General features: G+C 60.3%; 1 protein-coding gene across 1 annotated transcript; it reads right to left on the reverse strand.

Moving 5' to 3' along the window:
- Positions 1 to 8: 8 nt before the first annotated feature.
- LOC117869615 (sodium/potassium-transporting ATPase subunit alpha-2) lies at positions 9 to 27,997 on the reverse strand. The gene is made up of 23 exons (XM_034756590.1): positions 27,825 to 27,997; positions 20,408 to 20,512; positions 18,942 to 19,001; positions 17,857 to 18,060; positions 16,709 to 16,822; positions 15,144 to 15,278; positions 14,442 to 14,559; positions 13,393 to 13,661; positions 13,031 to 13,229; positions 11,314 to 11,423; positions 9,630 to 9,764; positions 8,683 to 8,872; positions 8,308 to 8,483; positions 7,601 to 7,737; positions 7,370 to 7,520; positions 6,100 to 6,268; positions 5,394 to 5,548; positions 3,519 to 3,642; positions 2,615 to 2,760; positions 2,315 to 2,445; positions 1,534 to 1,635; positions 1,086 to 1,177; positions 9 to 642 (listed from the first exon to the last, which is right to left on the reverse strand). The coding sequence occupies exons 1-23, from the start codon at positions 27,834 to 27,836 to the stop codon at positions 614 to 616; spliced, it is 3,063 nt and encodes a 1,020-aa protein (XP_034612481.1). The 5' UTR covers positions 27,837 to 27,997; the 3' UTR covers positions 9 to 613.
- Position 27,998: the final 1 nt, after the last annotated feature.

The raw sequence follows: 27,998 nt of genomic DNA on the forward strand, positions 1-27,998 counted from the left end.
TGGTCCAGCTCCAGCTTCCATTCTGGCCAGGGGGCGAGACCTTGGAGGGGAGAGGAGGAGCAGGGGTGGGGCCTTGTGGCAATGGGGGGCTAAGGTCTACCTCAGTCCCGGACCGGGGCTTGAACTCTGCATTTCGGGACTGTCCTGCCTGATTCGGGACGGGTGGTCACTCTACCTGGGGGTGCCTTTCATCCTCACACCAGGGGCCCTAGGGTGCCCCACACACACACTTACTCCCTCTTTCTCTGGCCAAGGGCTGCTGGCTCCACAGAGCCCGGCTGGGACCCACCAGAGCTTGGCTGCCCTCTCTCCCCCATAGGCCCGTCCAGGGTCTCTGTGTCATCAAGCCAGCCCCCCTCCCCACATGGAAATCAGCAGGGGCCAATTGGGGTCAAGCCTGCTCTGCCTACCGCCCCGCCTAGCTACCAGGGCAGGGATCCGGGGTCTCGTCCCCTTGTCCCGGCAGGGTTAGTGCCTACGCGTTAGATCTACACAGGGCAGCGTGTGCTGCTGATGTCCCCTCCCCCCCCATTCTGCTCTAAGGTTTGCGGTGGTGCCAGGCGGCCTCGGCGGAGCAGCGACGTGGAGAGAGGAGCCGCCTGGCTGGCCCAGCTCAGTAATACGTCTCCTTCTCCACCCAGCCTGGGGAAGGAAGGGAGAGAAGCTCGTCAGTGCCAGCAAACGGGGGAGCAGGCAGAGATGGAGCCCCCGGCTCCAGGTGGTGTGCCTGGCTTGGGGGTGGCGGTGCCAGGGCAGGGTGAGAGGTACAGTGGTCAGACACGGGCCTGGGCTAGGGGGAGACATGACGTCCATTCCCTGCTCAGCACAGCCGCCCTCCAGAGCCGAGCGTCTCTGCCAGCGGGCAGCTCATGGGCCCCGATCCAACCCCAGGGCAGCAGGGCCTGTTGCCTTCCCCTCCCAGGCACCAGGTCGAACCCTGGCCCAGGGCAGTAGGGATAGAGGGAGCTGGGGAGCCCTGTGGCAGAGTGGGAGTGGGGGCAGGGGGTGGGTGGGAGCGTGTGGCACTGCGGGGGGAGGCGGGGGGGGACGAGAGGGAAGGGGGCCCATGGCAGGCAGGAGCTCACCACCAGGATAGCGCCGCAGGATCAGCTTCCGCACTTCATCGTACACAAAGATCAGCAGGCTGTACGGGAAGGCGCAGAACCACCAAGTGACCCTGTGGGGGGCAGGGGGAGCGTTAGGGGCTGTGCCATGGGGGGATTCTGCGGGGGGGAGCCCTAGGGACTGTGCTGCCGGGGGGACCCTGTCAGGGGGAGCGCTAGGGACCGTGCTGCTGGGGGGGACCCTTCCAGGGGGGAGCGCTAGGGACTGCGCAGCTGGGGGGACTCTGAAGCGCGGGGAGGAGCATTGGGGACCGTGCTGCTGGGGAGACCCTTTGGGGGTGGAGGCTGGATTGCGCCACTCGGTGCCCGTGCTGGGGAAAGGGAGCCAGGCCGAGGCATGCGAGGGGGACAGCAGCTCCCTGCTGTCTGTGCCCTTCAGGGCTCTGCCCCATGGCCGCGTGTCACTCACTTGAGCGGGTACATCCGCAGTGCCACCCCCATGCCGGGGCAGTAGGACAGGAAGGCGGCCAAGGCCGTCTCTTCGAGGAGACCGAAAATCAGAATTTTGTTCCTGGAGGGGAGAAGAACACAACACAGCAACCTGAGCCCCCCCTCCCCCGAGCCCTGGCCCCAGCCTGCGGCAGCCCACAGGGAGGTGCGAGGAGTCCTAGGGACAGAGGGCTTTGGGTCAGGGGTTGGGTCGGGGGTGGTTCGGTGTCTGCTGAAGGGGGCTGTGCAAAGCCAGCTGGGATCTGGAATTTGCCCACCCAGGAGGCGCGAGCAGAACTGCTGGTTTATGGCTCATCTGAGTGATGGACCGGCCAGCAGCACAGCGCCCCCTAGTGCCACGCTGGGGCCAGCACTGCCTGCAAGCAGGGAGCCTCCTACTGAGCCCCCCACTCCACTCTCTGCAACACACCTCCGCTTGGGGCACTGGGCCCAGCACTGGCTCAGACGGGAGAGCCCCCCTTCCTGAGCTTCCCACCCCACACCCTGCAGCACAGCACCCCTCAGCACTGCCCCGGGGCACTGGCATCAGCACTGGCTTGGCGGGGACAGCCCCCACCGCTGAGCCTCTCATTCCACTTCCTGCAGCACAGCTCCCTCTGGGGCACTGGGCCCAGCGTCCCCTGCTGAGCCCACCACCCTGTGGTATGGCCAAACCTCCCCTCCCCTGTCACCACAGAAGTCCCGCAGGTCCTGTGTGAGCAGGAGGGTGCAGGACTGGGGGTGGGTGGGGTGGGACTCACTTCATGCCCTGCTGGAAGACGGAGTTCCTCCGGGTCTTGCAGATGATGAGGTCGGCCCACTGCACCACCACGATGCTGGCGAAGAAGGCCGTGTGGCACGTGAACTCCACCACCTTGCGCTGCTCGTAGGTCTGCGGGGACAGGGATGGGACACTGGGCACAAAGGGAGGGCAGCTGGCTCCGGGCCCCTTAGTCAGTCCCCTGTCCCCCAGCTGCAAGGGGGGCTGATGGGAGCTCTGCGAATGCTGACGCGGGAGAAGTGGGGCCCCGCCTGCCCCCCGTCCCCGGCTCCGCACTCACCCACTCCTGCCCGTAGCTGTCCTCCAGGTCGTTTTTGGAGCGGTCGTCCCAGTCCAGGCGGATGCCCAGCAGGGTGGACGGCAGGAACCCGTTCTCCGCCAAGATCACAAAGTAGGTGAAAAACCCGCCCAGGGCCTGGATCATACCTGGGGGGGATGGCAGGGTAGGGGGGAACGGCCACAGACAGAGAGAGGAGCAGAGACCCATAAATGCTCCTTCCTTCCTGGTTGTCCAGTACCAGCCCAAACTGCAAAGGAGCCATGGCTCTCCACGGACCCGCCCAGCACCCCGGCCACGTGGCACAGCCCATTGGAGCTGCATGCCGGCTCCCTCCCAAGCTGGGCGTGGCTCAGCTGACGGGCCAGAGCCCTGCGCAGGCTGGGTTGGCTGCAAGGACAAGGCCCTCGCCCCCAGGAGCCTCCTGTGCTGCAGACCGTTACCCCAGCAGAGCTGTGTGTCTCACCTGGATGGTGCCACCTCCAGCAGCACAGCGCCCCCTGCTGCCACGCTGGGGTACTGGTCAGTGCTAACCGCCTCTGCTCCCTGCAGCACAGCGTCCCCTGCTGCCACGCTGGGGTACTGGTCAGTGCTAACCGCCTCTGCTCCCCGCTGCACAGCGCCCCCTGCTGCCACGCTGGGGTACTGGTCAGTGCTAACCGCCTCTGCTTCCCGCAGCACAGCGCCCCCTGCTGCCACGCTGGGGTACTGGTCAGTGCTAACCGCCTGTGCTCCCCGCAGCACAGCGCCCCCTGCTGCCACGCTGGGATACCAGGTTCAGCACTAACTCGGGGGAGGGCACCCTCTATTGAACCACCAGCATGACTTCCTGCAGCCCCTAGGCTGGGGGTCTCAGTCCAGGGCTGCAGCCGCAGGTTGAGCAGACAGTGCCCACAGCCCCACTCACCGATCTGCCCGTAGGCCATGCTGATGAGTCGCTCATTCACCAGCTTGTCCGTCTTGGGGTTCCGCGGCTGCCTCTTCATGATGTCGCTTTCTGCGGCTTCGTAGGCCAGGGAGATAGCGGGGACCTGGTGGGGCACGAGGGGCCGGTCGTGAATGGGGCTGGGGTCCAGGGACTCCTACTCAACAGAGATAGGAAACCCCTTCCTCCCGTGGCATCTCGAGGGAGGGACTCAGGGCTCAGATCCAGGCTAAGCTCCTTGTCAGGTTCCAGGCTCCAGCTCTCTGGGGACGGAGAACCCTCAGTGGGCGCATCCCCTGGGTGGGATTGTCTGGTGCCACAGCGAGGGCATCTCCAGCCCGGTGTGAACTGCCCATAACGATGCGCCCAGGGAGGAAATGAGTCCATGGCCCCAGAGACTGTGTGACTTGGAAAGGTCGCCCGAGAGTCAGCCTCCGTTCTCCTGGGCTTACTGCAACCCCCTTGTCCTCTGGCACCCACCCCACCTCCGCTCTCCCTGCTTGGGGTCTGCAGGGTCTCCATCCCTCCAACCCTCACTGACCAGTCTGTCCATCCCTCCCTCCCTCCTTCCATCTATCCACTGACCTGCCTGTCCATCCCTCCAACCCCCACTGACCTGCATGTCCATCCCTCCAGCCCCCACTGATCTGCCTGTCCATCCCTCCAACCCCGCACTGACCTGCCTGTCCATCCCTCCAACCCCTCTTCCATCTATCCACTGACTAGCCTGTCCTTCCCTCCAACCCCCACTGATCTGCCTGTCCTTCCCTCCAACCCCCACTGATCTGCCTGTCCTTCCCTCCAGCCTCCACTGACGTGTCTGTCCTTCCCTCCAACCCCCACTGACCTGCTTGTCCATCCCTCCCCACTCCCTCCACTGACCTGCCTGTCCATCCCTCCCACCCCACTGACCTGTCTTTCCATCCATCCCTCTCTCCATCCACCCACTGACTTGCCAGTCCATCCCTTCTTCCCCCTCCCACTGACCCGCTTGTCCATCCCTCCCTCCCCTTCCCACTGACCAGCCTATCCATCCCTCTCTCCATCCACTGACCTGCCTTTCCCTCCCTCCCTCCGCCACTGACCTGCCTGTCCATCCCTCCCCTCCATCCACTGACCTGCCTTTCCCTCCCTCCCTCCGCCCATTGACTGACTTGCCCATCCCCCCCCCCATCCATCTAGTGTATGGGTTATTCAGCTTGGGTTGCCCCCATTGAGACAGTCTGAGACATGGGGGGAGGGGAATGATTTTGCCCAGCAGAGCCAGGCCCTACGTGGCCATGTGGCACCAGCATGCTGCAGCCCAATAGTGGGGGTGAGGGCTGTGCTGGGGGACTTTCATGCCATGTTGACACTGAGCACAAACCGTAGTGCAGCCAGTCTGGGATTGGTGCTACCAGCTCAAACCACTCTCTTCCCGCCACAGCAGCCCAGGGCTGGGGCCTGGGACGCAGGGAGCGGGGCTGGCCGGAGCCCAGGGAGGGCAAAGCCCACCACGCCACGCAAACCAAGCCAGGCTTGAATCCTCACTACTTCCATCCCTGTGCCAGGAGGAGGAGGAGCCGTTGGCCTCGCTGCCTGCAGGGCCCAATCCCCTGACCCGGCCCCTTGGGTCCCCAGCGGACCTGGCAGCCGGCTGCACCTAGTTCTCCCTGGTGCCCTTGAGGGACTCAGTGCCCCGAGCCATGGGCAAGAGAAGGGGCATCCTCAAGGAGCAGCTGTGGCCAAGGCTAAGGGCAGAGGTGCAGCAACTCCTGTTATTGCCACCCTCTGCCCCGGGGCACTGTTCTCCTCCCCCACCCCGCTCTCATTCACCCCTCCCCCCCCTCCCATCACACCCCTGCTCCCTTCCCCCACCATGTCGGTGCCCAGGTCGATGCAGAGGATGGTGACGGTGCCCAGGGGCAGCGGGATATTGATGATGATGAAGAGCAGGAAGGGGGTGATCTCAGGGATGTTGCTGGTCAGTGTGTAGGCGATGGATTTCTTGAGGTTATCGAAGATCAGGCGGCCTGGCAGGAGAAAGCACAGGGAGAAGGAGAGTAGCGGGGCAGAGGGGAGGTGGGCAGAGGACGAAGGCGGCACTGGGGGGTGGATCGGGGGGGGGTGGCAGGGAAGGCCGTGTTGCTGCCTTTGGCAAGGCCTGGCACAATCAGGGCAGCGGCAACATCAGCTTCCTCCACTCTCAGGCTGCCGGGTGCCAGCCGGGCCCAGAGACAGTGGCACCGGGCCAGGCTCCAAGCCCAGCAGCACCAGTCTACTCCGGCGCGGGCCGGCACACGGCTTGCTGCAGCCAGCTCGGGGAGCTTTGGGAACCCATCAGGGCTCTGTGGTTGGAGGACTGCCCCACGGCAAGGCAGCAGGGGGCTGATCTGGGGGGGGGGCTGGGCTGGGCGAGCCAGTGCCAGGCCCACGTCCTTGGGTGCCCTGGATCCTGGTACCTGCCTGGTGCTTGGCTGATGTCCGGGTCACAAATTGGCTGGGTTTGAGGGAGCAGGGAGAGGGATGCAGGGAGGGAGGGCACTGCCTGTCTCTCCGCCCCCACACCAGCCCAGGCACCCACCTTCTTCCACCCCCGTCACGATGGAGGCGAAGTTGTCGTCCAGCAAGATCATGTCGGCCGCCTGCTTGGAGACGTCGGAGCCGGCGATGCCCATGGCGATGCCGATGTCGGCCTTCTTCAGGGCGGGCGAGTCGTTCACGCCATCCCCTGTCACGGCCACAATGGCCCCCTAAGGAGAGAGAGGCAGGATCAGCCCTCGGAGGGGGCAGTGCCAGCCCTCCAGCTGGGGGCTGGGCAGGGTGGGAGACCCCCAAGGGGAGGGCGCTGTGGGGGTGACTAAAGAAGGGGCACTGGCTCCACTGCACAATCGTGCTGTGGGGGCGCAGTGGGGCTGGAGGGGACGTACACCCCCAATCCTGACCAGGTCCCTCCTGCCCGGATAGCACTGATGTTTGGGCCAAACATGGCACAGGTCACTGCATTCACCCTCGGACTGTCACCCGGTCCCTGCCACACATCGCAGGGCTTGGGGCTGGGCAGGGGGGGAGGCTCCTGCCTCCCCTCCCCCCCCCCAAGAGATGGGGCTGGTGACTGAGTCCTTGAGACACAGGGGGCTACATAGATTGGGAGTGAAAGAAAGGCTAGAGGGAACAGGACTCCTGGGTTCTATTTCTTACTCCGGATGGGGAGTGGGGTCTAGAGGTTACAGCAGTGGGGAGCTGAGAGCCAGGGCTCCTGGGTTATAGTCCTGGCTTGGATGGGGAGTGGAGTTTAGTGGTTAGAGCAGGGCGGTTGGGAGGCAGGACTCCTGGGTTCTATCCCCAGCTTTGGGAGTGGGGTGGGGTCTAGTGGCTAGAACAATTACTCCCCTTTTTATGTCCTTGGGGCTCTGCGCAAGGGGAAGGGATGGCCCCAGTGAGCCTGGCTCTGAGCTCGCCGGTCAGGAGCTGGACTGCACGGCGGCCGTCTGGAGGAGAGTGGAGCTGCCCGGATGGCACTGAGCCTTCGCGCCAGTTGGGTGTGGCTCAACCCATGGACACATGAGTGCTGTGGTAGCCATGGCAATTCCCCTGGTGGTCACTAACCCACAGTGCCCGGCGCTATTAGAAGCAGGGCAGGGCGGCAGGTTTCGGAAGGGCAGGGACCTCTCACAGCCAGACGTTCAGAGCGACCCAGGCTGACAGCCGTCCCTGGGGGCGTGCAGCCTGGAAGGCACTGGCCTAGGCCTCCCTAGTGGGGCAGTTAGGGGCAGGTGTGTGGGTCAGGCTGGCCAGCAGGGGGCAGGCTGGGTGCTCAGGGCAGGGATCCCCCACAGGGCGCAGGTTCTCACCTGCCTTTGGCAGCCCTCCACGATGATGAGCTTCTGCTGGGGGGAGGTGCGGGCAAAGACAATCTCCGTGTGGTTCTTGAGGATCTCGTCCAGCTGCTCCGGAGTCATGTCCTTGAGGTCAGAGCCGTGCACCACACAGGCCTTGGCTTCCCTGTGGAGCGAGAGCAGCGTCAGGGCTGGCCAGCTCCCCACAGCCTGGCCAGGGGGCCCTGGGAGCCAGAGCCGGCCTACCTGGGGTTGACCTGGGTAACGGGGATGTTGAGCCGGGCCGCGATGTCCTCCACTGTCTCGTTGCCCTCGGAGATGATGCCCACGCCCTTGGCGATGGCCTTGGCGGTGATGGGGTGGTCGCCGGTCACCATGATCACCTGGGGGTGGAGCCAGGCAGCAGTCAGGGCATGGACACTGATGGGCAGGGTCCAGTGCCCTGGCAATGGAGCTGGGAGCCAGGACTCCTGGATTCTGTTCCTGGCTCTGGGAGGAGTAGGGACTAGTGGTTAGAGCAGGGCAGCTGGGAGCCAGGACTCCTGGGTTCTGTTCCCAGCTCTGGGAGAGAAGCGAGGTCTAGTTTTTAGACTGGGGATGGTGGCTGGAAGTCAGGACTCCTAAACATAGCGGGGAGAGAGGTCTAGTGGTTTAAGCCAGCACTGGGAGGAGTGGTTAGAGCAGGGTGGCTGGGAGTCAGGACTCCTAGATGCAGCAGGCAGTGTGATCTAGTGGTTAAAGTAGGAGCCAGGACTCCTGGGTTCTGCTCCTGACAACACAGTGTCTGGGCCAAGGCATCATGCCTGCTGGGTTTCGCACAGGGTCCCTGGCTTTGTATCCAGCGAGGCAGCGAGCAGAGCTGAGTGTCCGCACGGCCCCACCTACGCTCTGCCCCCAGCCTGGAGTATGGGCTCGCCTGACTGGGCAGTGAGATCTCTGCCTAATGGCCTTACCTTAATCCCTGCACTCCGGCACTTGCCCACCGCATCCGGCACAGCCGCCCGGGGCGGGTCGATCATGGACATGAGCCCCACGAAGCACAGGCCGGTGGTGGGGAAGTTGATCTCGTCCGCGTCAAACTTGAACCCCCGGGGAAACTTGTCTTGGGGCAGGTTGAGGTGGCAGAAGCCTGGGAGAGCCGAGAGTGCCAAGGTGAGCCGCGGCCAGACCACCCCCCACCGAGCACAATCATCCCTGCCCTGTTGGTGCTCACAATCCCCCATGCGCGCGCGCGCGCGCGCACACACACACACACGGTGTTCGCTCGTTCATAGTCTCCGCCCATGTGTCCTCTCGGCCCTTCCCCCCCATTGCCCGGGTGCCCTCACCCAGCACTCGCTCCCCAAGCCCGCCCAGCTCGAGGTAGGCGTTCTGGAAGGCGTCTCTCATCTCCTCATCCAGGGGCAGCTCCTGGCCCTGCGCCAGGATGGTGGAGCAGCGGTCAAGGATGCGCTCCGGCGCGCCCTTCATCACCAGCAAGTAGCCCTCGGGATTGTCCTCACGCTCGTGGATGGAGAGCTGGAACACAACGGGGAGCCGGCTAGGGGGAGCCACGCCGGGAGGACAGGGCTCGCCTCCCTCCAGCGCTGCACCCCGAGTCGCCTGCCGCTCCCCCAATGGCCGCCCCAGGACCTTTTCCTCTGTCTCTCTAGGCCCTCCCATCCTTTTGCCCCCAACTCACCTGCTCTCCTCCCCATCCCATCCCAGTGCCTCTCCTCCCCGCCCTCTGCCCTGGGCCGCTCTCCCTGCACACGCAGCCTGAGCAGGCCTGGGGCTCCCTGGCTCCCTCCAGCTCCTCCCGGCCCTGTGTCTGGGGGCGCAGCAGGCTGCGGCTGGGAGCTGGTCGCTGGCCAGAGCGCAGCGTCCTGTCTATGCCCAACTATTATCCATGGGGATTGAATCTGCTGAATGAATATTGGCAACAGCCAAGATCAGCCGGCTCAGCTGGGGACTGTGGCTGCTGGGGGGCTGAGATCCAAGTGGCCAGCGCCCCACTGAGCAGCTGGGGGCTGAGGATGCTGTGGGGCAGCTGGGAGCCGAGCGGCCAGCATCCCACTGCATGGCTGCCCCCCAAGGGGCACAACTTTCCCGTAGACCCATTGCATTCCCACACTTATCCCCAATGCCATCTCCAAGCCACAGCCCGATTCCCTCCCCGTCACACACTGACCCCCCCAGCCCCACGTCTGTTCCTGATCTGTGCCCATATCAACCCAGCTTGTGCCCCTCTGAGCCCCGGGCCCATGCTCCAGCCCCGGCCCCAGCCCCAGCCCACCTGGTACTTGTTGGTGGAGTTGAAGGGAATCTCTGTCACTTTGGGGTTCTTGTCCCGCATCTTCTTGACCGAGCCGCAGGAGAGCTGGATGCACTTGAGCAGGGCCGACTCGGAGGCGTCGCCCGCTGTGTCGCGCTGCCGAGGGGAGAGGGGCCGTCAGTGTGGGGCAAGGGCAGCCCAGAGGGAGCACTGCTGAGCAGACTGGTGGGGTGAAGGGATGAGAAGTGCAGCTGGGGTCACAGCCAATGGGAGGGCAGTCATGACCATAGCCCATGGATGGGGTGTGGTAGTGGAGCCCTGGCCAATAGGAGGGAAGGTGTGGCTGGGGTCATGGCCAATAGGAGGGGAGGCAGGGTGAGGCCATGCCCAATAGAATAGGAGGCATGGCAGAGGCCAATGGATGTGGAAGTGGGGCAAGGCTACGGCCAATGTGTGAGGAGGTTGGGTGGGGCCATGGCCAATGGGAGGGGAGGCATGGTGTGGCCAATCGATGGTATAAGGTAGGGGCACTGGCCAATGGGAGGGGAGGTATGGCTGTGGCCAGTGGCTGCAGAGACAGGGCGAGGCTATGGCCAATGGGTCAGGAGGCAAGGTGGGGCCATGGTCAATGTGAGGCAGGGGAGCCATGGCCGGGGTAGTGGGTCCCGGGCCAATGGGAGGGGAGGTGTGGCTGGGTGATGGCCAATGGGAGGGGAGGTATGGCTGGGTGATGGCCAATGGGACGGGGGTGCGACTGTGTGGCAATGGTCAATGGTAGGGGAGGTGTAGCATGTACCCCACTATAACAAAGTTTGGGGACATCTGATCTAAAATATGGGGTCCTGGACACTGCAGGAAACCTGTGGGCCCAGTGCTCTGATCCAGGAGCCAGGGACACTGATCTACATGGGTCTGATCCAACACGGCCGGGGGATAAAGGACTAGCTGGCTTCATGGCTCTGATGCTGGGTGGCAGAGTCAGGGACATGGGGAGACACAGGCCACAGCTCTGTCCTACTGAGGCAGAGAAGGGGTTATCGGCTCGCTGGGCATTGCTCTGATCTGGAGCAGCAGGCGGACGGGCCTTGGGGCTCGCTGGGCATTGCTCTGATCTGGCGGATGGGCCATGGGGCTCGCTGGGAATTGCTCTGGTCTGGCGGGGCTGGCGGACGGGCTATGGGGCTCCCTGGCCATTGCTCTGAGGCTGACAATCCTGCCAAGGCAGGGAACAACCCAGCCACGTGCTATGGGTCAGACTGAACAGCCCCTGGCTCTGGGATCCGGCCCTAGGAAAGCACGCTCCCATGCGCTGCTCTCTCCCCAGGCTGGCCCTGCGGCCAAGGGGGAGCTGCACAGGTCCGTGTGCTCTGAGGCCAGCTCCCCGGTGGGGGGTCCGGGCCGGACAGAGCTCTGGCAGCGTGGCAGACAATGGGGGCCGTCCAAGCCCCCTGGGCAGTCTGAGCCCATCTGGCTGTGGGAAGCCAAGATCCCATCTCAGTGCAGCTCCTCACGGCCCCCTCCTCGATCTCACGTGGTGCCCCAGGCAGGGATCAGAGCAGCGTGAAGGATGGGGGAGACAAGGGGAGACCTGCAGAGCCCATATCTCCTGGAGAGTCTGGTGCGCTCAGCGCTGGGGCCCATCTCGCTTGGGGGAGCCGTGCAAGGAGCCCGGGAGCGAGGGGTGGGGTCCAGGAACCCAACTTGCCTTGGAGATGGAGACGTTCTCTTGGCCTGGCTTGAAGACGGCTCGATTGCACAGGCCGGCGATGCGGGCCAGGGCCGCCCAGGTGGGCGAGCGCTTATCGAAGGTTGCACCTGGCAGGAGACACACCAGTCAGCCACATGACCCCATCCAGCCCCCGACCATAGGACTGGAGCAGCGAGCCGAGCCCCACTGCCTGGCTGCAGCAGTGTCATGTACAGCGCCCCCTGCTGGCCGAGGCTGGGACTAGAGCAGCCAGAACTCCCCCCAAGCCAGTACTACTGCCCTGCCCCCCCACAGCACCTCCTGCTGGCAGAGGCTGGGACTGGAGTAGCCAGGAACTCCCCGCACAGCCAGTGCTCCTGCCCCGCCAGCTACAGCACCCCCTGCCAGGAGAGGCCTGGATGGAGTAGCCAGGATCTATCCTACAATCTCTAATCCAGCAGAGCCTTTTGGGAGGTGCCCAGGTCTCCAAACCAGAGCCTCCCAAAGTCAGGTCCCATGGGATCACACCGAGACAGAGGCAAACAAGGGAAAGAAGAGCCAGGAATTCGGGAGAGGAATGTAGAACACGGGTGCTGCGTGTGAGGCTTGCCACATCCACCCTGCAGGCACTGCCATGCTACCCTCTGCCCAGGGCACACTCTGGGACTCAGCACAGCTGACCCTGCAGTGCCACAGGTTCCCCCCTGTACCCCCACCTCAGCCCTGCCCTGAAGCAGCACCAGGGGTTAGACAGACGCAGGTGGGGGGAGGCAAGGATGGCTGGGGCGGGGAGATGCACAAGATGATGAGTTAGGGGTGGCTAGATGGTGCGGGTAGAGTGGAGGTGGTGTCAGGGGGCACAGATGGGGTGGCGGGAGGCACAGGGGGCATGGGTGTAGGGTACAGGTGGCCATGGCACATGGGTGTTGATGACAGGGGTGAGGGCACGGGTGAGAGGGACAGTTGTGGGGGGTGAAAGCGGTGGTGGTGGGGGGGGCATGGGTAGAGATGGGGGGTGACGGCACACAATGGCGGGTGGTATGTGAGAGCACAGGTGGAGTTGGCATGGGGCATAGGTAGGGATGGGGGGTGAGGGCACACGCAGTGGGGGAGTGTGACAAAGTGGGAATATTTTGTAGTATTTATATGAGTCCTGTTTGTGCCTCAGTCTCCCCTATATGCCGCATTGTTACCCAGTGTGTGGAAAAAGACAGTTTGCTCACAGGGCAGGCTAAAGCTATGTCTACACTACACACCTTACAGCTGCACCACTGTCAGGTCTCCCATGTAGCCGCTCTGTGCCGATGGGAGAGAGCACTCCTGCCTGCATAATTTAACCACCCGCAAACAGCAGCAGTAGCTATGGCTATCCACACCGGTGCTTTTGTCAGTGAAACTTACATCGGTCAGTGGTGTGGTTTTTTCACACCCTGACTGACAAAAGTTTTACCAACGACAGTGCTGGCGTAAACTTAGACTTAGGTGGTGGTGATAGTGGCAGGGGTGCGGGCGGTGGTGGCAGTCCCAGGGTTGCAGGCGGTGGTGGTAGTGGCAGGCAGGACACAGTGGTGTTGGGGAGGAGTGTAAGTGGCGGGGGTGTGGGCAGGGACGCTAGGGTGGTGATGGCATTGGTGAAGGGCAAGGGGGTGGTGGAGTGGTGATGGCACAGATGGCGGGGGGCACAGGCAGCGCGGGTGGGGGGAGCAGGCGGCAGGTAGCAGCGACAACCTCTCACCGGACTGGTCCTCGGTGGTGTCAGCCTCGTGGATCTGGTTGTCGAACCACATGTGGGCGACCGTCATGCGGTTCTGGGTCAGGGTGCCCGTCTTGTCGGAGCAGATGGTGGAGGTGGAGCCCAGCGTCTCCACCGCCTCCAGGTTCTTCACCAGGCAGTTCTTGCGCGCCATGCGCTTGGCGGTGAGGGTCAGACACACCTGCGGGCCGGAGGGGCGGGGGTCAGAGCAGGCATGGGGGGGGGGGGCAGGATTTGCACCTGGCACTGCCAGTGTGGTCAGACCGCCCTGCGCTGGCTGAGCCAGGGGGCCTGGCCAGACACCCAGCCCCGCCCTTGGGCAGTGCAGGAGCGGAACCTGTTACCGTGACGGTTGCCAGGAGCCCCTCCGGGACATTGGCGACGATGATGCCGATGAGGAAGATGACGGCCTCCAGCCAGGTGTAGCCGAGGATGAGGGAGAGGATGAAGAAGGAGAGGCCCAGGAAGACGGCCACCCCGGTGATGAGCTGGATGAAGTGCTCGATCTCCATGGCGATGGGGGTGCGGCCCACCTCCAGCCCCGAAGCCAGCGAGGCGATGCGGCCCATCACTGTGCGGTCCCCAGTTGAGATGACGATGCCCCGGGCAGTGCCTAGTGTGGTGGTGGGGGAGGGGAAACAGGTATTTCAAGTACTTCTGTGGGGAAGACTAGAACTGGGGTGAGCGGTCCGGGGCTGGGAGGGGGCTCAGGAGCAGCTCCGGTAAAGGATGGATTGAGGGACCCCAACAATGTAGCAACTCCACCGTGCACTGCTTGTCTTGCCTTTGTCCCTCCCCTACCTGGTGGCTATTCTGTGCAATGAGCTTGTGGGGGGTCTCAGCCCATCCCACCAGGCTGGCCCCTTATTGGCAGCATCAGGACTGGACAAGGCCCCTCACTGTTAGCAGGCAAGCGCGTGCCACCCATTGGGTAGGGGATGGGCCTGGCGGGGGTTGAGGCCTGGCTTGTCTCTGGGGTTAGGCCCTTCTCTGAGCAATGGGGCCCCCCCAGCCTCCAGGGCTCTCCGTTCAGCACAGCATTCCCTCTGGCCCGTCTCTCAGCACAGCAGTCTGTGTGCCAGGGCCAGACCGTCCTGGCATCACGGCCCGGTCGCCTGCCCGGGCACCCTCACTGGCACTGTCTCTGCAATTCTGGGGTTAGGCTGCCCTGGGGGTAATAACCCTTCTCATTTCCCCCCAGTCTGGCCATTTCAACTCCCCTTTGCTCAGTCCCCCCCCCCCGACTCCTCATCACCCCCCACACACGCACATACGGATTTCAGGGCTCCATAACCACCCCAGGCTAAGTGCCGGGGGGGGCGCGTGGGACAGCCCTGCAGATCCAGGGACGGGCCGTAAATTGAGTGGCCCGGCAGCCCCCTCCCCCCTTCACCTTCCACACAGTTGGTGGAGAAGAAGCAGATGTTGCGGGTCTCCAGGGGGTTCTCGTGGGTGAACTCGGGGGAGCGGGTCTGCGGCTCCGACTCGCCCGTCAGGGAGGAGTTATCTACCTGCCGAGGCAACGGGAGGCCGGTCAGGGGCCTCGGGGCCCAAGAGAGACCAAGACGGGAGGAACAGACAGACAGAGAGGGCTGGGGGGTTTCCGAGGGCTCCAGGGTTTGGGCTGGCAGTGGGGGACACAGGGATGCTGCAGCCAGGCATACCGGGACAGCCCGGCTTCCACTTTCACCCCATCCCTGCAGGGGAGCCCAGGGTTCACATGGGACCTGGAGATTCGGCCGGGCTGAGACCCTGCGACCTCCCCCCAGGCTGTCCTGACACAGCCTGCTGCCCGTGGGGATCGGACAGGAGCCAGGGCCCGCCTACATGCCCCCCAGCATGGGGATCCCTACAGAGTCCAAGGGGTGGGCCGCCAAGAAGGAAGGCACCAATATCCCCCTATATGGCCCTGTGGGTAAATCTCATAGGGCCACGAGAGCAGCAAGACCTCATAAGCCTTTTCGTGTAAGATCGACAAAGCAGGGTCCATCTGTCCAGTCAGTCCGCACTGGCTGCCCTATAGTGGCCATGCCTCCCCCTCCTCTAGCCTATGGAGCCCCCACGCCAGCCCGGGACACAGCCCCGCCATCCTCACCTTGCAGCCGTGGGAGGAGATGATGCGCAGATCAGCAGGGACCCGGTCTCCCCCCTTCACCTCCACCAGGTCTCCCACCACCACATTCTCGGCGTTGATCTGGATCTTCTCGCCCTCTCGGATCACCAGGGCTTGCTGCCCAACGCAACCAGAAGGAGAGGTAAAGGCAAGAGCACTGCGCCCGGCTCCCGCACCCCTGGAGCCCCCTGTAACGCCCCAGCCTACTGTGCACCGCTGACCCCCATCTGATCCGATGGGTCCCAGCCCTGGGTGGGGAGCCCTGCAGAACGACCCTGCCAGTGGACGCTGTGAGCAAAGCTGCAAGTGCATGTGGTTTACTTTGCATATCCTGAGCCCACTCCCACCCTTTTCCAGGGCTTGGCCTGCTGCTGGGCTCGGGTGAAATTCCCAGTGGAGTTCTGGACTCTCACAGTGGGTGGGGGTCACAGCTGTGCCCCCTCGTCCAGCCAGCAGAGGGAAGTGCTGCCCACCCATCACTGCAGCTGCTTCTCTGTCCCCACCACCCAATGCCTGCCCCGTGGGCTCTCCTGCCGCCGGCCAGGCAAGGCATGGCACAGGCCTGATTCTGATCTCTCTCCACTTCAGTGGGGTGACTCTATCAGCGGGAGAGTGGGATCCCAGCCCATCAATGCAGCGTTTCAGCGACTGGCTGGAAGGAGGAAGCACGGAGGCCTCAGAGGTTGGGACAAAACCAAAAGCTAAGCACGGTTGCGTCCAAACTCAGAAATGGCCCTGTGGCTGCGCTGCCAGCTCAGGGAGGAGGGGGATCCCCCTGACGGGCTCGGGGATCCCTGGAGAGCCTCCAGCTCTGTGTTCTCTTCTCCCTTTGCTCAGAGATGGGCCTGGGATATTTCTGCAACAGCAGCTCTTGCAATGCCATGCCCATGCCCCTGGAATCTGGGAACTCTGGGACTAAAGACAGCTGCTACTGAGCTAAAAGGCCATTTCCCCATGGCTGTCGCGGGCTCATCAACTCCTATTTGTGGCCCGGCCGCCACTAGAGGGAGCTCTGGAACCACACTGGCTGGGTTACCCGCCGCAAGGGACCAGCCAAGATCTTAACACCCTGAAACTGGACTTGGACCCACGTTTTCCAAATGGACCAAAATCCCAGACCCTGCCCCAAGCCTTTACAGGTGTCCCCAACCCAGATTCCACTTGTGCTGCTTGGGTCTGTCTCTCCTGTCAAGGAGATTTAGGATCAAAAGGGAGGCTCAGAGGGGAAAATTCTTCCCTCTACTGGATGGAATCAGAACTGCTTGTCTGTGTGACATAGGCCCTATATTGCTAGGAGTCAGTGAGGATCCTCCTCTAGCTCAGGAGGCTGGGCCTTAGGCACTGGAAGACCCAGGTTCTATCCCCCATGAAGTGGGCACTCCTCGGTAGCTGTGGGTTTGTTGCAATCAATGTTTTGTAGCTTGGCCATGATCCTTCCAGCCTGAGCTGCCTTTATTCAGATGGTCAGTCTCCTCCCTTCGTTGGTGCTCCTTCCCGTGCCACGTGGTGCCAGCAGGGTGCAAAGGATGAGAGAGGGGAGCTCCTACCTGTGGTACCATGTTTTTGAAGGAATCCATAATCTTGGAGCTCTTGGCCTCCTGGTAGTAGGAGAAGCAGCCGGTGACTATGACCACAGCAGCTAACACTACGCCCAGGTACAGCTGGGGAGAGGAGGAGACTGTTCAGACATAGGGGATTCCTTCACCCACTGCCGCAATGCAGCCACCCCTGGGGTGGGACATGGCAGCTGCTTAACAGACGCATAGTGATGCTGCCCAGCAGTTTAGGACAGGAAGTGACAAATATCTGACCCTGTGAGAAGAAGTAGGTAATTACTGGAGATGGAGTTGGGCCGGGGCCCAGGGACTAACACCCCGACTGGGATGAAAAGTTGGTTCCTTATCGATCACAAGTAGTTGGGACTTGGGCTGGTGTCTCACCCCTGGCTCCACAGGGAGAGCGCACCCTACTGGGCATAGTGCCCCCTAGCACCGCACTGGAGCGGTGGGGCCAACACTGACAGTGAAGGGAGAGCACCCCCTCCTGAGCCCCCTCCTCGCTCCCTGCAGCACTTGCAGGTCTCCCGGGCGAGACCAGCCTCAGGGTGGGACATCCTGCCCCGCTCCTGTTACTACAGCTATTATTTAGGAAGCAGGGCTGAGTTATTTTGGAACCTGCCTTCAGTGCAGGGAGAAAGTGAACCGTTCCTCACCCATCCCCCAATGCTGGAAGTGTCCAGGTGGGACCAGTTCAGCCCCGGCTCTGCCTGCCTTGGCCAGGAGATGCTGCTCACTTGGTCTGGGTTGAGTTTGGTGAATCAAAGCCCAGAGCTGACCGAACGGATGAGACCCCTGGAGCCTGCGCCCAGGCCGGATTCTCACAAATCTCTGGGAGGCTGGGATGAGACTCTATGGCCCTGCCATGCAAAACCAGGTCACACCCCTTGGATAAGACCAAGCTCCCCTCAAGTTCAGACCAGAGGGTCCCCCCTGAATTTCCCCCCCCCCTAATTTCTCTTTAGGGGAAGGACGGAAGCAGGAGAGTTTCAGTGAGGTTCCATTTAGAGGTTTGTTCAACACCCAGAAACTCCAGGTGTGGAGTGGAGAATCCAGCTGAACCCAGCCCTGGGACGCAGGCCAGAATGACTTGGTTCCCCCCGCCCCATGTCTGATCTGCTCCGGGTCATGTGGCTCACATTGTCGTTGGCCGGCTCATCCTCCATCACGGCCTGGATGCTGTAGGCCAGGAAGCAGAGGATGGCGCCAATCCACAGCAGGATGGAGAAGCCCCCGAAGAGCTGGCGGCAGAACTTGACCCACTCCGGGGTGGTCGGGGGGGGCGTGAGGGCGTTGGGGCCGTCCTGTGCCAGGATCTCGGCTGCGCGGGTGTTGGTCAGACCCTGCCCAGGCAGAGGGGGGTCGGAGGGATGGCAGGGGAGCGAAGGAGCGACACAGAACCCAGAGAACGACAAAACAGGAGGGCAGGAGGAAGGGACAGAGAGAAAAAGCCAGTTACGTGCTACCAGGGTTCGAAGCACCTAAAGGCTGGAGGAGCTCCCGTATCTCTGGCATTTCACACTGTTGGCCCCTCCCGCACCAGACCCAGTGCACTCAGCGGCTGCCCACGGCTCCCTCACACACACACACATCACAGAGCCCTGGGGGTCCAGTTCTCCTGAATCCCCCACTGCCCAGTGCAACCAGGCTTGGGGGGGTCCCTGAGGGAAGCCCCTCCCTCACCCTGCCAAACCACCCACGCTGCAGGGGAAGGGGCTTCATCTTCCCCAGGGGGCCGTTGGGGCTTTTGGGTGGGGAATCCCTCCCCCACTGGGGCTTCTGGGGGGACCCTTCCCTGTATTTTGAGCACCAGGTGAATGGAGTGGCCCGGACGCTGCACAGAACCTGCACCCAGGAGCCTGGGAATCAGGGAGGGGTGAGGGCAAATTCTCCCAAGATCTGGCAGGGGGTTGAGGTCAGATGGTAGTGTGGGGGGGAAGCAGGAGGGTACCTGCAATAGCTGATGCTGCAGCAATTGTCATCGGGCAGTGGTGTGGAGCAGGATGGCAGCCCAGCCTGGGAAGTGGAAAGCAGGGAGCGAGGGGCGATAGGGTGGGGGGATGAGAGGGGAGGGGAGGATGAGAGGGAAGGGGGAATGGTAGGGAGGGGGCAAGAGGGGAGTGGCGGGTGATGGGGAGGGAGGGTGGGGGGGAGATAAGTGGTGGGGCGAGGGCAATGTGGAGGAGGGGCACCAACCCACAGACACTGACATGTCCTGACTTACCCTGGACAGATCCACCTGGTATTTCCTGCCCAATTCATCCAGGGACAGCCTGTGATCGTCCTGCCAGGGGAGAGGTGGGGGAAGGTCACAGACTAGCAAGAGACTGGAATGTCCTGGGAACAGAACCAGATCCAAAGGGGCCCATCCGGCAGAGCACTGGCCCATCAGGGCCTGCTGCCCATGACCTCCTGGGGTGGTTTTTCAACCAGTTATGCACCAACCTTATAGTAGCTCCATCTAGCTTGTATTTTCCCTAGTTTGTTTATGAGGAGGTCATGCAAGACAGTATCAAAAGCCTTACTAAAGTCAAGATATCAGAGGGGTAGCCGTGTTAGTCCGGATCTATAAAAGCAGCAAAGAGTCCTGTGGCACCTTATAGACTGACAGACGTATTGGAGCATGAGCTTTCGTGGGTGAATACCCACTTCATCCGACAAAGTCCGACAAAGTCTATAAGGTGCCACACGACTCTTTGCTGCTTTTAAAGTCAAGATATACCACATCTACTGCTTAACCAAGAAAATCCCCCACTTCGTCACACCCCCATAACCACAAGGCATGTTACCCTGTCAAAGAAAGCTGTTAGGATGGTTTGATACAATTTGTTTTTGACAAATCCATGCTGACTGTTACTTATCACCTTATTGTCTTCTAGGTGTTTGCAAATTGATTGCTTAATTATTTGCTCCATTATCTTTCCGGGTACTGAAGTTAAACTGACTGGTCTGTGATTCCCCGAGTTGTCCTTATTCCCCTCTTTATAGACTGGCACTATGTTTGCCCTTTTCCAGTCCTCTAGAATCTCTCCCGTCTTCCATGACTTTTCACTGATAATTGCTAATGGCTCAGATATCTCCTCAATCAGCTCCTTGAGTATTCTAGGATGCATTTCATCAGGCCCTGGTGACTTGAAGACATCTAACTTGTCTAAGGAATTTTTAACTTGTTCTTTCCCTATTTTAGCCTCTGATGCTACCTCATTTTCACTGGCATTCACTATGTTAGATGTCCAATCACTACTAGCCTTTTTGGTGAAAACTAAAACAAAAAAGTCATTAAACACTTCTGCCATTTCTACATTTCCAGTTATTGTTTCCCACCCCCCCCATTGAGTATCAGGCCTACCCTGTCCTTGGTCTTCCTCTTGCTTCTTATTTATTGTGTAGAATCTGTCCACCCATCCACCTGTACCACCCATCTATCCAGCAGCCAGCCACTGCACATCCATCCATCCATCCTTCCACCTGCAGTTTCTGTCTCCTATCGCCTTGGTGTCTGACACTAGGTGCTGATCACAGGGGTGACCAGCGAGATCTAGCAAGGATGGGGGGAAGCAACCTCACAGTCCCATAAGCATGGGGGGGGTGACCTGCCTTGGGGGGGGGGACAGGTCAAGGTCCCTCCTGCACCAGGTATTGGCAGTCCGGCCCCCCCAGCAGTGCCCATGGGGTGGAGCGGATCCTTACCAGGTTCACCTCCTTCTTCAGCTCGTCCAACTCTTTCTCCTTCTGCTTCTTCTTGCCACCGCCATTCTCGGAGGTGGTTGCCGCTGGCGAATACTCCCGCCCAACCTGCCGGGGGGGGGAAGGGGGAAGAAAGAGGGGTAGTGTTACCTCAGTGGGCAGGGGACTCCAGAAGCCACACAAACCCACAGGGAGGAGAGAGACGCAGGAAGGAGGAGCACCCCAACCCATGGCAGCCATGCAGCACGAAGGTCACGACCAGGCAGGGAGCCCAGGACTGGCTGGCCCATGGCCACCCCCTAGTAGATCCAGAACTGGGTCAGAGTGTCCCCCTGGCAGAAGGTGCTGGGTGGCAAGTGGGAATGAACTCGGTACAGACAGAGTCCGTCCCATCCTACCCCCCGTGCCAGGTCCTCAGCCAGGACTTCAGAGCAACCAATGCAGAAGAGAACCAAGCTCTGGCCACCTGGCAGCTCAGGACAGCCCAAGTGTCCTGCCCCTGGATGCTCTGGGCCTCAGACAAAACCTAGGCAGGTCTCCAGGGAACGGCTTCTCCGGCAGCAGAGCCGAGAGATTCCTGGTTTTTCTCCCCCAGCACTTGCTGTGGCAGGTCATAGACGAGACGCATAAGTGGAAGAGGGGGAGTCGTGTTCCCCCTACCCCCCCTGCCCTGCCTGGATGCAAGAGATCAGAAAAGCGGGACCACAGCCAGGAACAGGAGAATGGATGTTTCCTCAGGCTGCTCCGTCTGTGGGTCTCTCTGCACCAATTGCCTCTCATCTTACACTTAGATTGGAAGCTGTTTGGGGCAGGGACTATCTCTTTGTTCTGTGTTCGTACAGTGCCTAGTGCCATGGGTCCCGGTGCATGGGTGGGGTGCTGAGGTGCTACCGTAATGCACCTAATAAATAATGTACAGTGCCTAGCACCATCGGGTCCTGGTCTGTGGCTGGGACTAAGACACACTACCGTAATACCTAATAAATAATGTACAGTGCCTAGCACCATGGGGTCCGGTCTGTGGCTGGGACTCCAATACACTACCGTAATACACCTAATAAATAATGTACAGCACCTAGCACCATGGGGTCCTGGTCGTGGCCAGGGGCAGGGAGACATGCTCTGGAAATGCTCTTCTGAGCTCTGCCACTGACTTGCGAGTCACTTTCATGCTCTGTGCCTCAGTTTCCCCCTCTGCAAAGTGGGGATGATCCTGACTCCCCTCCCAGGGGTGTCAGGCTTAGCTCGCGCATGAGTGCGAAGTGCTTTGAGATCCTCCGAGGGATGGGCAAAAGCTCATGGCCCTGTGGATGATGGCATTCCCAGTGCCTCTGTCCTCACGGTCTGCAGGTGGCGGACTGCTTTTGCTCCACGCAGGAGCTCCAGGGCCAGAATGCCAGGAGAGAGGCTATTCCTATCCCAGCATTCCCACGCAGAGCGGTCACAGGCAGTGGTGGGAATCACATCAGGATTACTGCTCTCGGGAGCTTCCTGCCCCGGTTTGTGAGCCCAGCGGCCTGGAGAGCTCAGGGAGACAGCTGGTGTTTGGGAACCGAACTCAAGTCCCAAATCTTCCAAGTTCCCTCTGCGCTAAGCAAACAACATGGGGGAAGGGGGGAGCTGGGACCTCTAGCTGTCCTGCCAATGCTGCCCTGGCATAGACAGCACTGTGCCCTGCATGCTATGCCAGTGACTTCACCCACCCCAGGGACACTCTGCCAAAGCAGAGATTGAATTTCCCTAGTTCCTGCTGCTTTGGGCTGGTGGCTGCTCCGGAGGGGCTCTGGGATTTGTTACTGTGCGCCCCCAGGAGGAGGGGTAGGGGTTGCTTGAGAGGAGACTGGCACGTCCTGGGATGATTCCCCTGGCCCTCCCCGCACCGGTGGGGTATCCGGGAGCCCAGCGGGGCAGGGGCCCCCACGGGTGATGTGGGGGTCGAAGATGGGGACTCGAGCACGCAGCTTGTGGGAGCGGGGCCAGGCAGCCGGGAAAGCAGCGTTTATTCAAAGGCAGAAAATAAAGAGGACCTCAGCTCTCTGCTGTCATGGAAAACTCCCCCCAGTGCCAAGAACAACCGCTGTGAGCAAAGGGTCACGTTACGACGGGGGGGGGGAGTAGCAATGGGGGGAAGGGAGGGAGGCATTGAAACTGTTAGGAACCCTGAAAGCAGCCACAATTTGGGGAGAGTCCCCGGGACGCGGCCAGCCTGCCAACTGCAACTTCCCATGTATCGTTATGGTGCATTTCCAGAGCATGTCTCCCTGCCCCTGGCCACGACTGCGGTGGGCATTCTGCACGGCCCCAGCTATGATTTGGGGGTGCCTTCTTCACAGGCCCCGCTGGTTTCTGCCCCCGGCTCTGGGCCTCTCCCGTTCCCCTGTATCGATTGAAGCGGAACCCTTTCCCCCGGGGCTGGGGGCGCTGGCTCCAGTTCCAGCATGCCGGGCTCCCTCTCCTCCGGCTCCACTCCGGGGAACAGCCTGTAACAGTGAGAGCGAGGGGGACAGGTGCAGGCCCAGGGGGATCTACTGCAGTGCAACGAGAGCCAACCATTTCAAAGGCAGCCCCAGCCCAGCCCCTCCTGCCCCAAGCTAGGGTACGCACAGGCATCTCCCACCGTGAACCTGGGTCTGGGTCAGCAGGCTCCTTAAGAAGACGGGGTAGGAGGCTGGAGTGCACCCTCTTAAAGGAGTCTGGGATTTGCCACTCCAGATCACACCCCCTGGCACATCTAATCCAGCAGCCCCCTGTTCTGGATCAGACCCCCTGGTCCCTCTATCCAGTAACCCACCTTCTTCCACATCTGAACAGGCCATTGGTTCATATGTGCAGTACCCTGACCTCTGCAGCTGCCGAGATACGACCTTCCTCCCCGACACCCTCCTCCCCTGCACCCAGCCACGTAGGCAATGGGGGATCCTTCCTGACCCCTGCAGCTCCCCACCCTGCAGCATGAGAGTCGATCACCCCGACCTTGGCCCCCTTTGCATTTTACAAACATATCTCCAGCCTTTTTTGGCTCCGCCCATGCCGGGGGACCCCGGGAGCCCAGTTACAGGACTGTTTGGTGCCGCCGGTCCAGGCAGGATCGCACGGTCTTGGGACACAGCCGGTCCCCAGGGCGACTCGGTCAGTTTCGCAGCTCAGACGGGGCCGTGTTTGACTGGATCCTATTTGACTTGGAGAGGCAGATCCAATTAGGGAACGATTCCCTGGGGTTTAGGATCAGGGCAGCAAGGATGCCCGAGGGCCCTGGCCTGCAAGGGAAGTCATGTCTGTCTCCAGAGACTGGAGGAGAGTCTGAGCCAAAAGCCCCCTGTAGGAAGAAAGAGAGCGAGGAAGAAAGTGTCTCTCAGGCCATGAATGGGGAAGGGAGAATAGAGCCTCCTTTCTGCTCCATATAAAGGGCTGAATAGTCCTGGCACGTCCCAGGATTCATGAGTCCAGCGTCCTGCCTGTGGTTTCCATGGCGCTTTGGGATCCTTTGCCGTGCGGCGAGGAGCTTGCTAAGGAGCTCTCTGTTCTGTTTGACAACCCCTTGCTCCCAGCAAAGACCCCAAAGCATCTTCCAGGATCTGCTGCTCCAGCTGCCGAAACGCAGCCCCTTCTGGGGTGGGATGCAGCAGCCAAGCGGATCAGAACCCCATGCCCAGCTGTGTGTGGGCAAGGCCCCAGGGTTAACACGCTGCCTCTTGCCATAAGTACTTGGATCTTTAATGACAACGGTTAGGCAAACATTGCTTAAAGCCGGCACTTACAGCCAGCTACCCCTGCCATCGCCAGCACCACCCCCTAAGCAGCCAGCACGGACCTTGCCCTGCTTTGGGGCTCTGGACTGGAGGCAGCAAAGCCCCCCCAAAGGTGGGCTAGTACCGGTGGGACCTCCTATCTTTCAGTCATAGAGGCTGGATTACCATGACATGGTATATCTGGTATATCTCTGGGAATATCCGCCCTGCCCTCTCCCCAGCTCTCTGCCCCCCATCCTCACAACCTCCAAGTGCCAAACGATGCCCGATAGAGGGACCATCAAGCAGCAGGAGGAGACCTGGCAGAACGAGCCCCTGCCTGTAGTCAGTGGCACAGGTGAGTTCAATGCTCTGGCCCTATCCTGAGCTCTTTGTGTCCCCCACACACCCCCAGTCTCTCTCTGGGTGCGCTAGCTACAGGATCAGGGCCATTACTGGAGCCATGCTCCTGGGGCTGCAGTTCTGATCCCTAACACTAGAGGGGGACCCAGAGCTCCAGGCTGGGATTTACATGGGGCCAATGGCGTGGAAGCATATTACAGGTCCTAGACCCCCACACACTGCCCCAGCTGTGCCTTGCCTCTTCTAGGTGACTGGGTGGGGCAGAGACCTATACAGGGAGTCGCTGGGGGCCAGATGAGGAGCAGTAAAGCCCCAGCTTGGGGAGGTTACATACACCTGCACCATGCCCATGGTACAAAGCAGGACTGTACCAGGACTCCTGGGTTCTGTTCCCACTTCTGTGACAGACTTGTAGTGAGAACTTAAGCAAGTCCCTGCATGACTCTGTGGCTTGGTTTCCCCAGCCATCTACATTTTCCATGGAAAAATTACTTTTTTGCACCAGAAATTCAAATAACGAAAAATGAGCTCAGAAAAGGGGAATTAGTGCGTTCTTGGCCAAAATATTTTGGTTTTCAGGTGTTCCATTTTTCCAACAAAGAACGGCCCAGAAAATGCAGGGAAAGCCGACCCTTTGCACAAAAAGTTTTATTGAGTCGAAAACCGGATTTCCCGCTGAAAATAAATTTCCACAGAAAATTTTCAGCCATCCCTAATCATTAGAGCAAGAGCTCGTCACATGGCAAACCTCTTCAAAAGGACCCGGATAATAATGCTACTGATCCTGTGCGGAGCTCCATGCGGGCAGTTCTATGCGCCCACACGCAGATCGGGTTCTATCCTCGAGGCAGCACTTATTGTAGGGTTGTGACCACTCTTAGCCCTGTATGTTTCCTAGGCATGTCTCCATGCTATCCCCCATTCTGAGTGCTTTCTATGGGCACAGGAAATTGTTTTCCCCACTGAAGCTGTTTAAAGAGAAGAGTTATTTTTCAGGCAATGTGGTTTTCATTCTCCCTTCTGTATAAGATTATTGCTTGGCTGTAAAAATACTATTAAAAGAATCCTTCTGCGAACAGCTCTTTGCCCCTCCATGGTGCCTCCCACTTGGGAACTTCAAAGGTGAATGAAAATTCTAACAAACCTGTGATCATCTGGGAACATCCCAGCTATGGGGCTTCAGAAGTACAGCAGGGACGGAACCCACACCTTCCAAGGCACAGCCCCCCCTGCCATCTGAGCCTGAGGAGAATCTCTACAAGCACTATAGGGTCTAGGATACACAACTGATCAATCCTGGATCCACCCATCAGAGGGAGACACGCATTAGCCAGTTGGTGACACTGAAGTGGCTTGCTCAAGGTCACACCACAAGTCAGTGACAGGATTGGGAACAGAACCCAGGGGGTCCTGACAGTGCCGCTATACCCACTAGACTCCACTCTCTACTAGAGCTGGAGTCAGAACCAAGGAGTCCTGACAACCAAATCCCTGCTCTCATCACTAGACCCCATTCACCTCCCAGTACTGGAACTAGAAACGGGGAGTCCTGACTGGTAGTTCCCTAGTCTACTCACTGCCTTCCTAAACTGTCACTTCATCATCCTTCTTCTAAACACTGTTTGCTGTATAGCCCGTTCCCCACGTTCTCTTTCAGTTTCCCGTGAGTTGTGTGTTAGGAGCAGTGTATAAATCTAGTTAATGAATTCATGCTCCAGCCCTAGCTCCACAAAGGTTCCTAGGCTCTGGCATTTCCTACAGATCTGGCCATTCTACAGACATACATAAATCAACCCACTCTGCATTTCAGCTTCTGGGGAACTAATTAGCAAAGCAGAGCGAGGCGTTCCACGTTGCAGGTCGGAGGAATTCTGTTCTGCGTTTCAAGTGATTTGGGGCACATGCCTCCGTCTCCCCAAACTACCCCACAATGCTGCAAAGCCCACCCCCGATAATGCAAGGGGGGGTTGACGGCTGGGCTGGATTGCTCTTTCCGAAATGTCCCTCGTGTCTCGACAGCGTTCAGGAGGCCAAGGAGGTTTAAGGGGCAGTGGAGTGGAGCCAGCTTGCACCAGAATTTTTTAATGCCAGCTGCAAAAAGTTCCCGAAGAGCTGAAAACACCAGGGGGGAACCCCACTTGATTCAAACAAACTTCCTGGCTAAGCCAGCTCTCTGATCCTGGCGGTGGCATGAGGACAGCTGAGCTGATCTTGCTTTTGGAAGGCAGCCTACAGCTCCAAATAATCCCCCGGGGCCAATGCCCTGGCCAACTCCTTCACCCCCACCTGGAGTCTGACCCAGCCCTGGCAAGGTGGCTGTTTACCCAGTGGTCACACCGTTTGGTAAGCGGTCCCCTCCGTCGCATTGTTCGCCTGGTTGCAAAAATGTTTCCCTGCAGTGAAGGGGAGGGGGTGGATTGGAAACGGCAATTATGGAATGAGAGACCAGGCCCGGCGCAGCGGGGGGCCCTGCCCAGTGCTTAAGTTGTAATGAAAGAGGTGCCAAGGCTCAAGCCATTTTTTTTTTACTTTCATAACTGATCCAGCAAGCCCAGAGGTACTAGGTTCTGAACTGCCAGGCCCAGAGGTGCTGGGGCTTTGAACTGCCAAGCCCAGAGGTGCCAGGTTCTGAACTCTAGGCCCAGAGGTGCCGGGGCTCTGAACTGCCAGGCCCAGAGGTGCCGGGGCTATAAACTGCCAAGACCAGAGGTGCCGGGGCTCTGAACTGCCAAGCCCACAGGTGCTGGGTTCTGAACTGCCAGGCCGAGAGGGGCTGGGGCTATAAACTGCCAAGCCCAAAGGTGCTGGGGCTATAAACTGCCAAGCCCAGAAGTGCCGGGGTTATGAACAGCCAAGCCCAGAGATGCCAGGTTCTGAACTGCCAAGCCCACAGGTGCCGGGTTCTGAACTGCCAGGCCGAGAGGTGCTGGGGCTATAAACTGCCAAGCCCACAAGTGCCGGGGTTATGAACAGCCAAGCCCAGAGGTGCTGGCACTCAGCCCCGGCACATATTAAGCACTGGCCCTGCTCGCCCTCCAAGCTGCACAAACTAGCCCCAGAAAGATACATGCCCATGTTCCCCCTCGTTTGTTGCTGCTTCACTCCTGTCTCAAACTTTGAAGCTCTCCAGTCCCTGGTTCCCCAGTCGTGTAGCTGAGGGCAGACTCGGGTAGCCGGAATTTACCCACTTCTCCTTCGGGGAATGTGGCGTTTAGTTTAGGTTTGTTTACCCGCTTCTTTTTCTACCACAGCACCACTGTCGTCTTCAGTCCCATTCAAGCCATTCCCAGCACGATCCCCTTAAAACGCACTCAAAACATCCTACTCACCCCTTTCCCCATTTTCGTCAGCCCGGGGTGCCGGGGGCTGGATGGAAGGAACGCAGGAGGAGGAAAGGAAAAACCAGTCGAGAGAGGAGACTTCCCAGCTTTCTTTAAATAGCTTCCTCCTTCGCCCCTCTCCTTCTCTGGACAGGGTCACTTGTTGAAACAGGATCTTGGGTC

This window comes from Trachemys scripta, chromosome 24 (genome assembly GCF_013100865.1).
Source record: "Trachemys scripta elegans isolate TJP31775 chromosome 24, CAS_Tse_1.0, whole genome shotgun sequence".
In the NCBI taxonomy this organism is placed as follows: Eukaryota; Metazoa; Chordata; order Testudines; family Emydidae; genus Trachemys; species Trachemys scripta.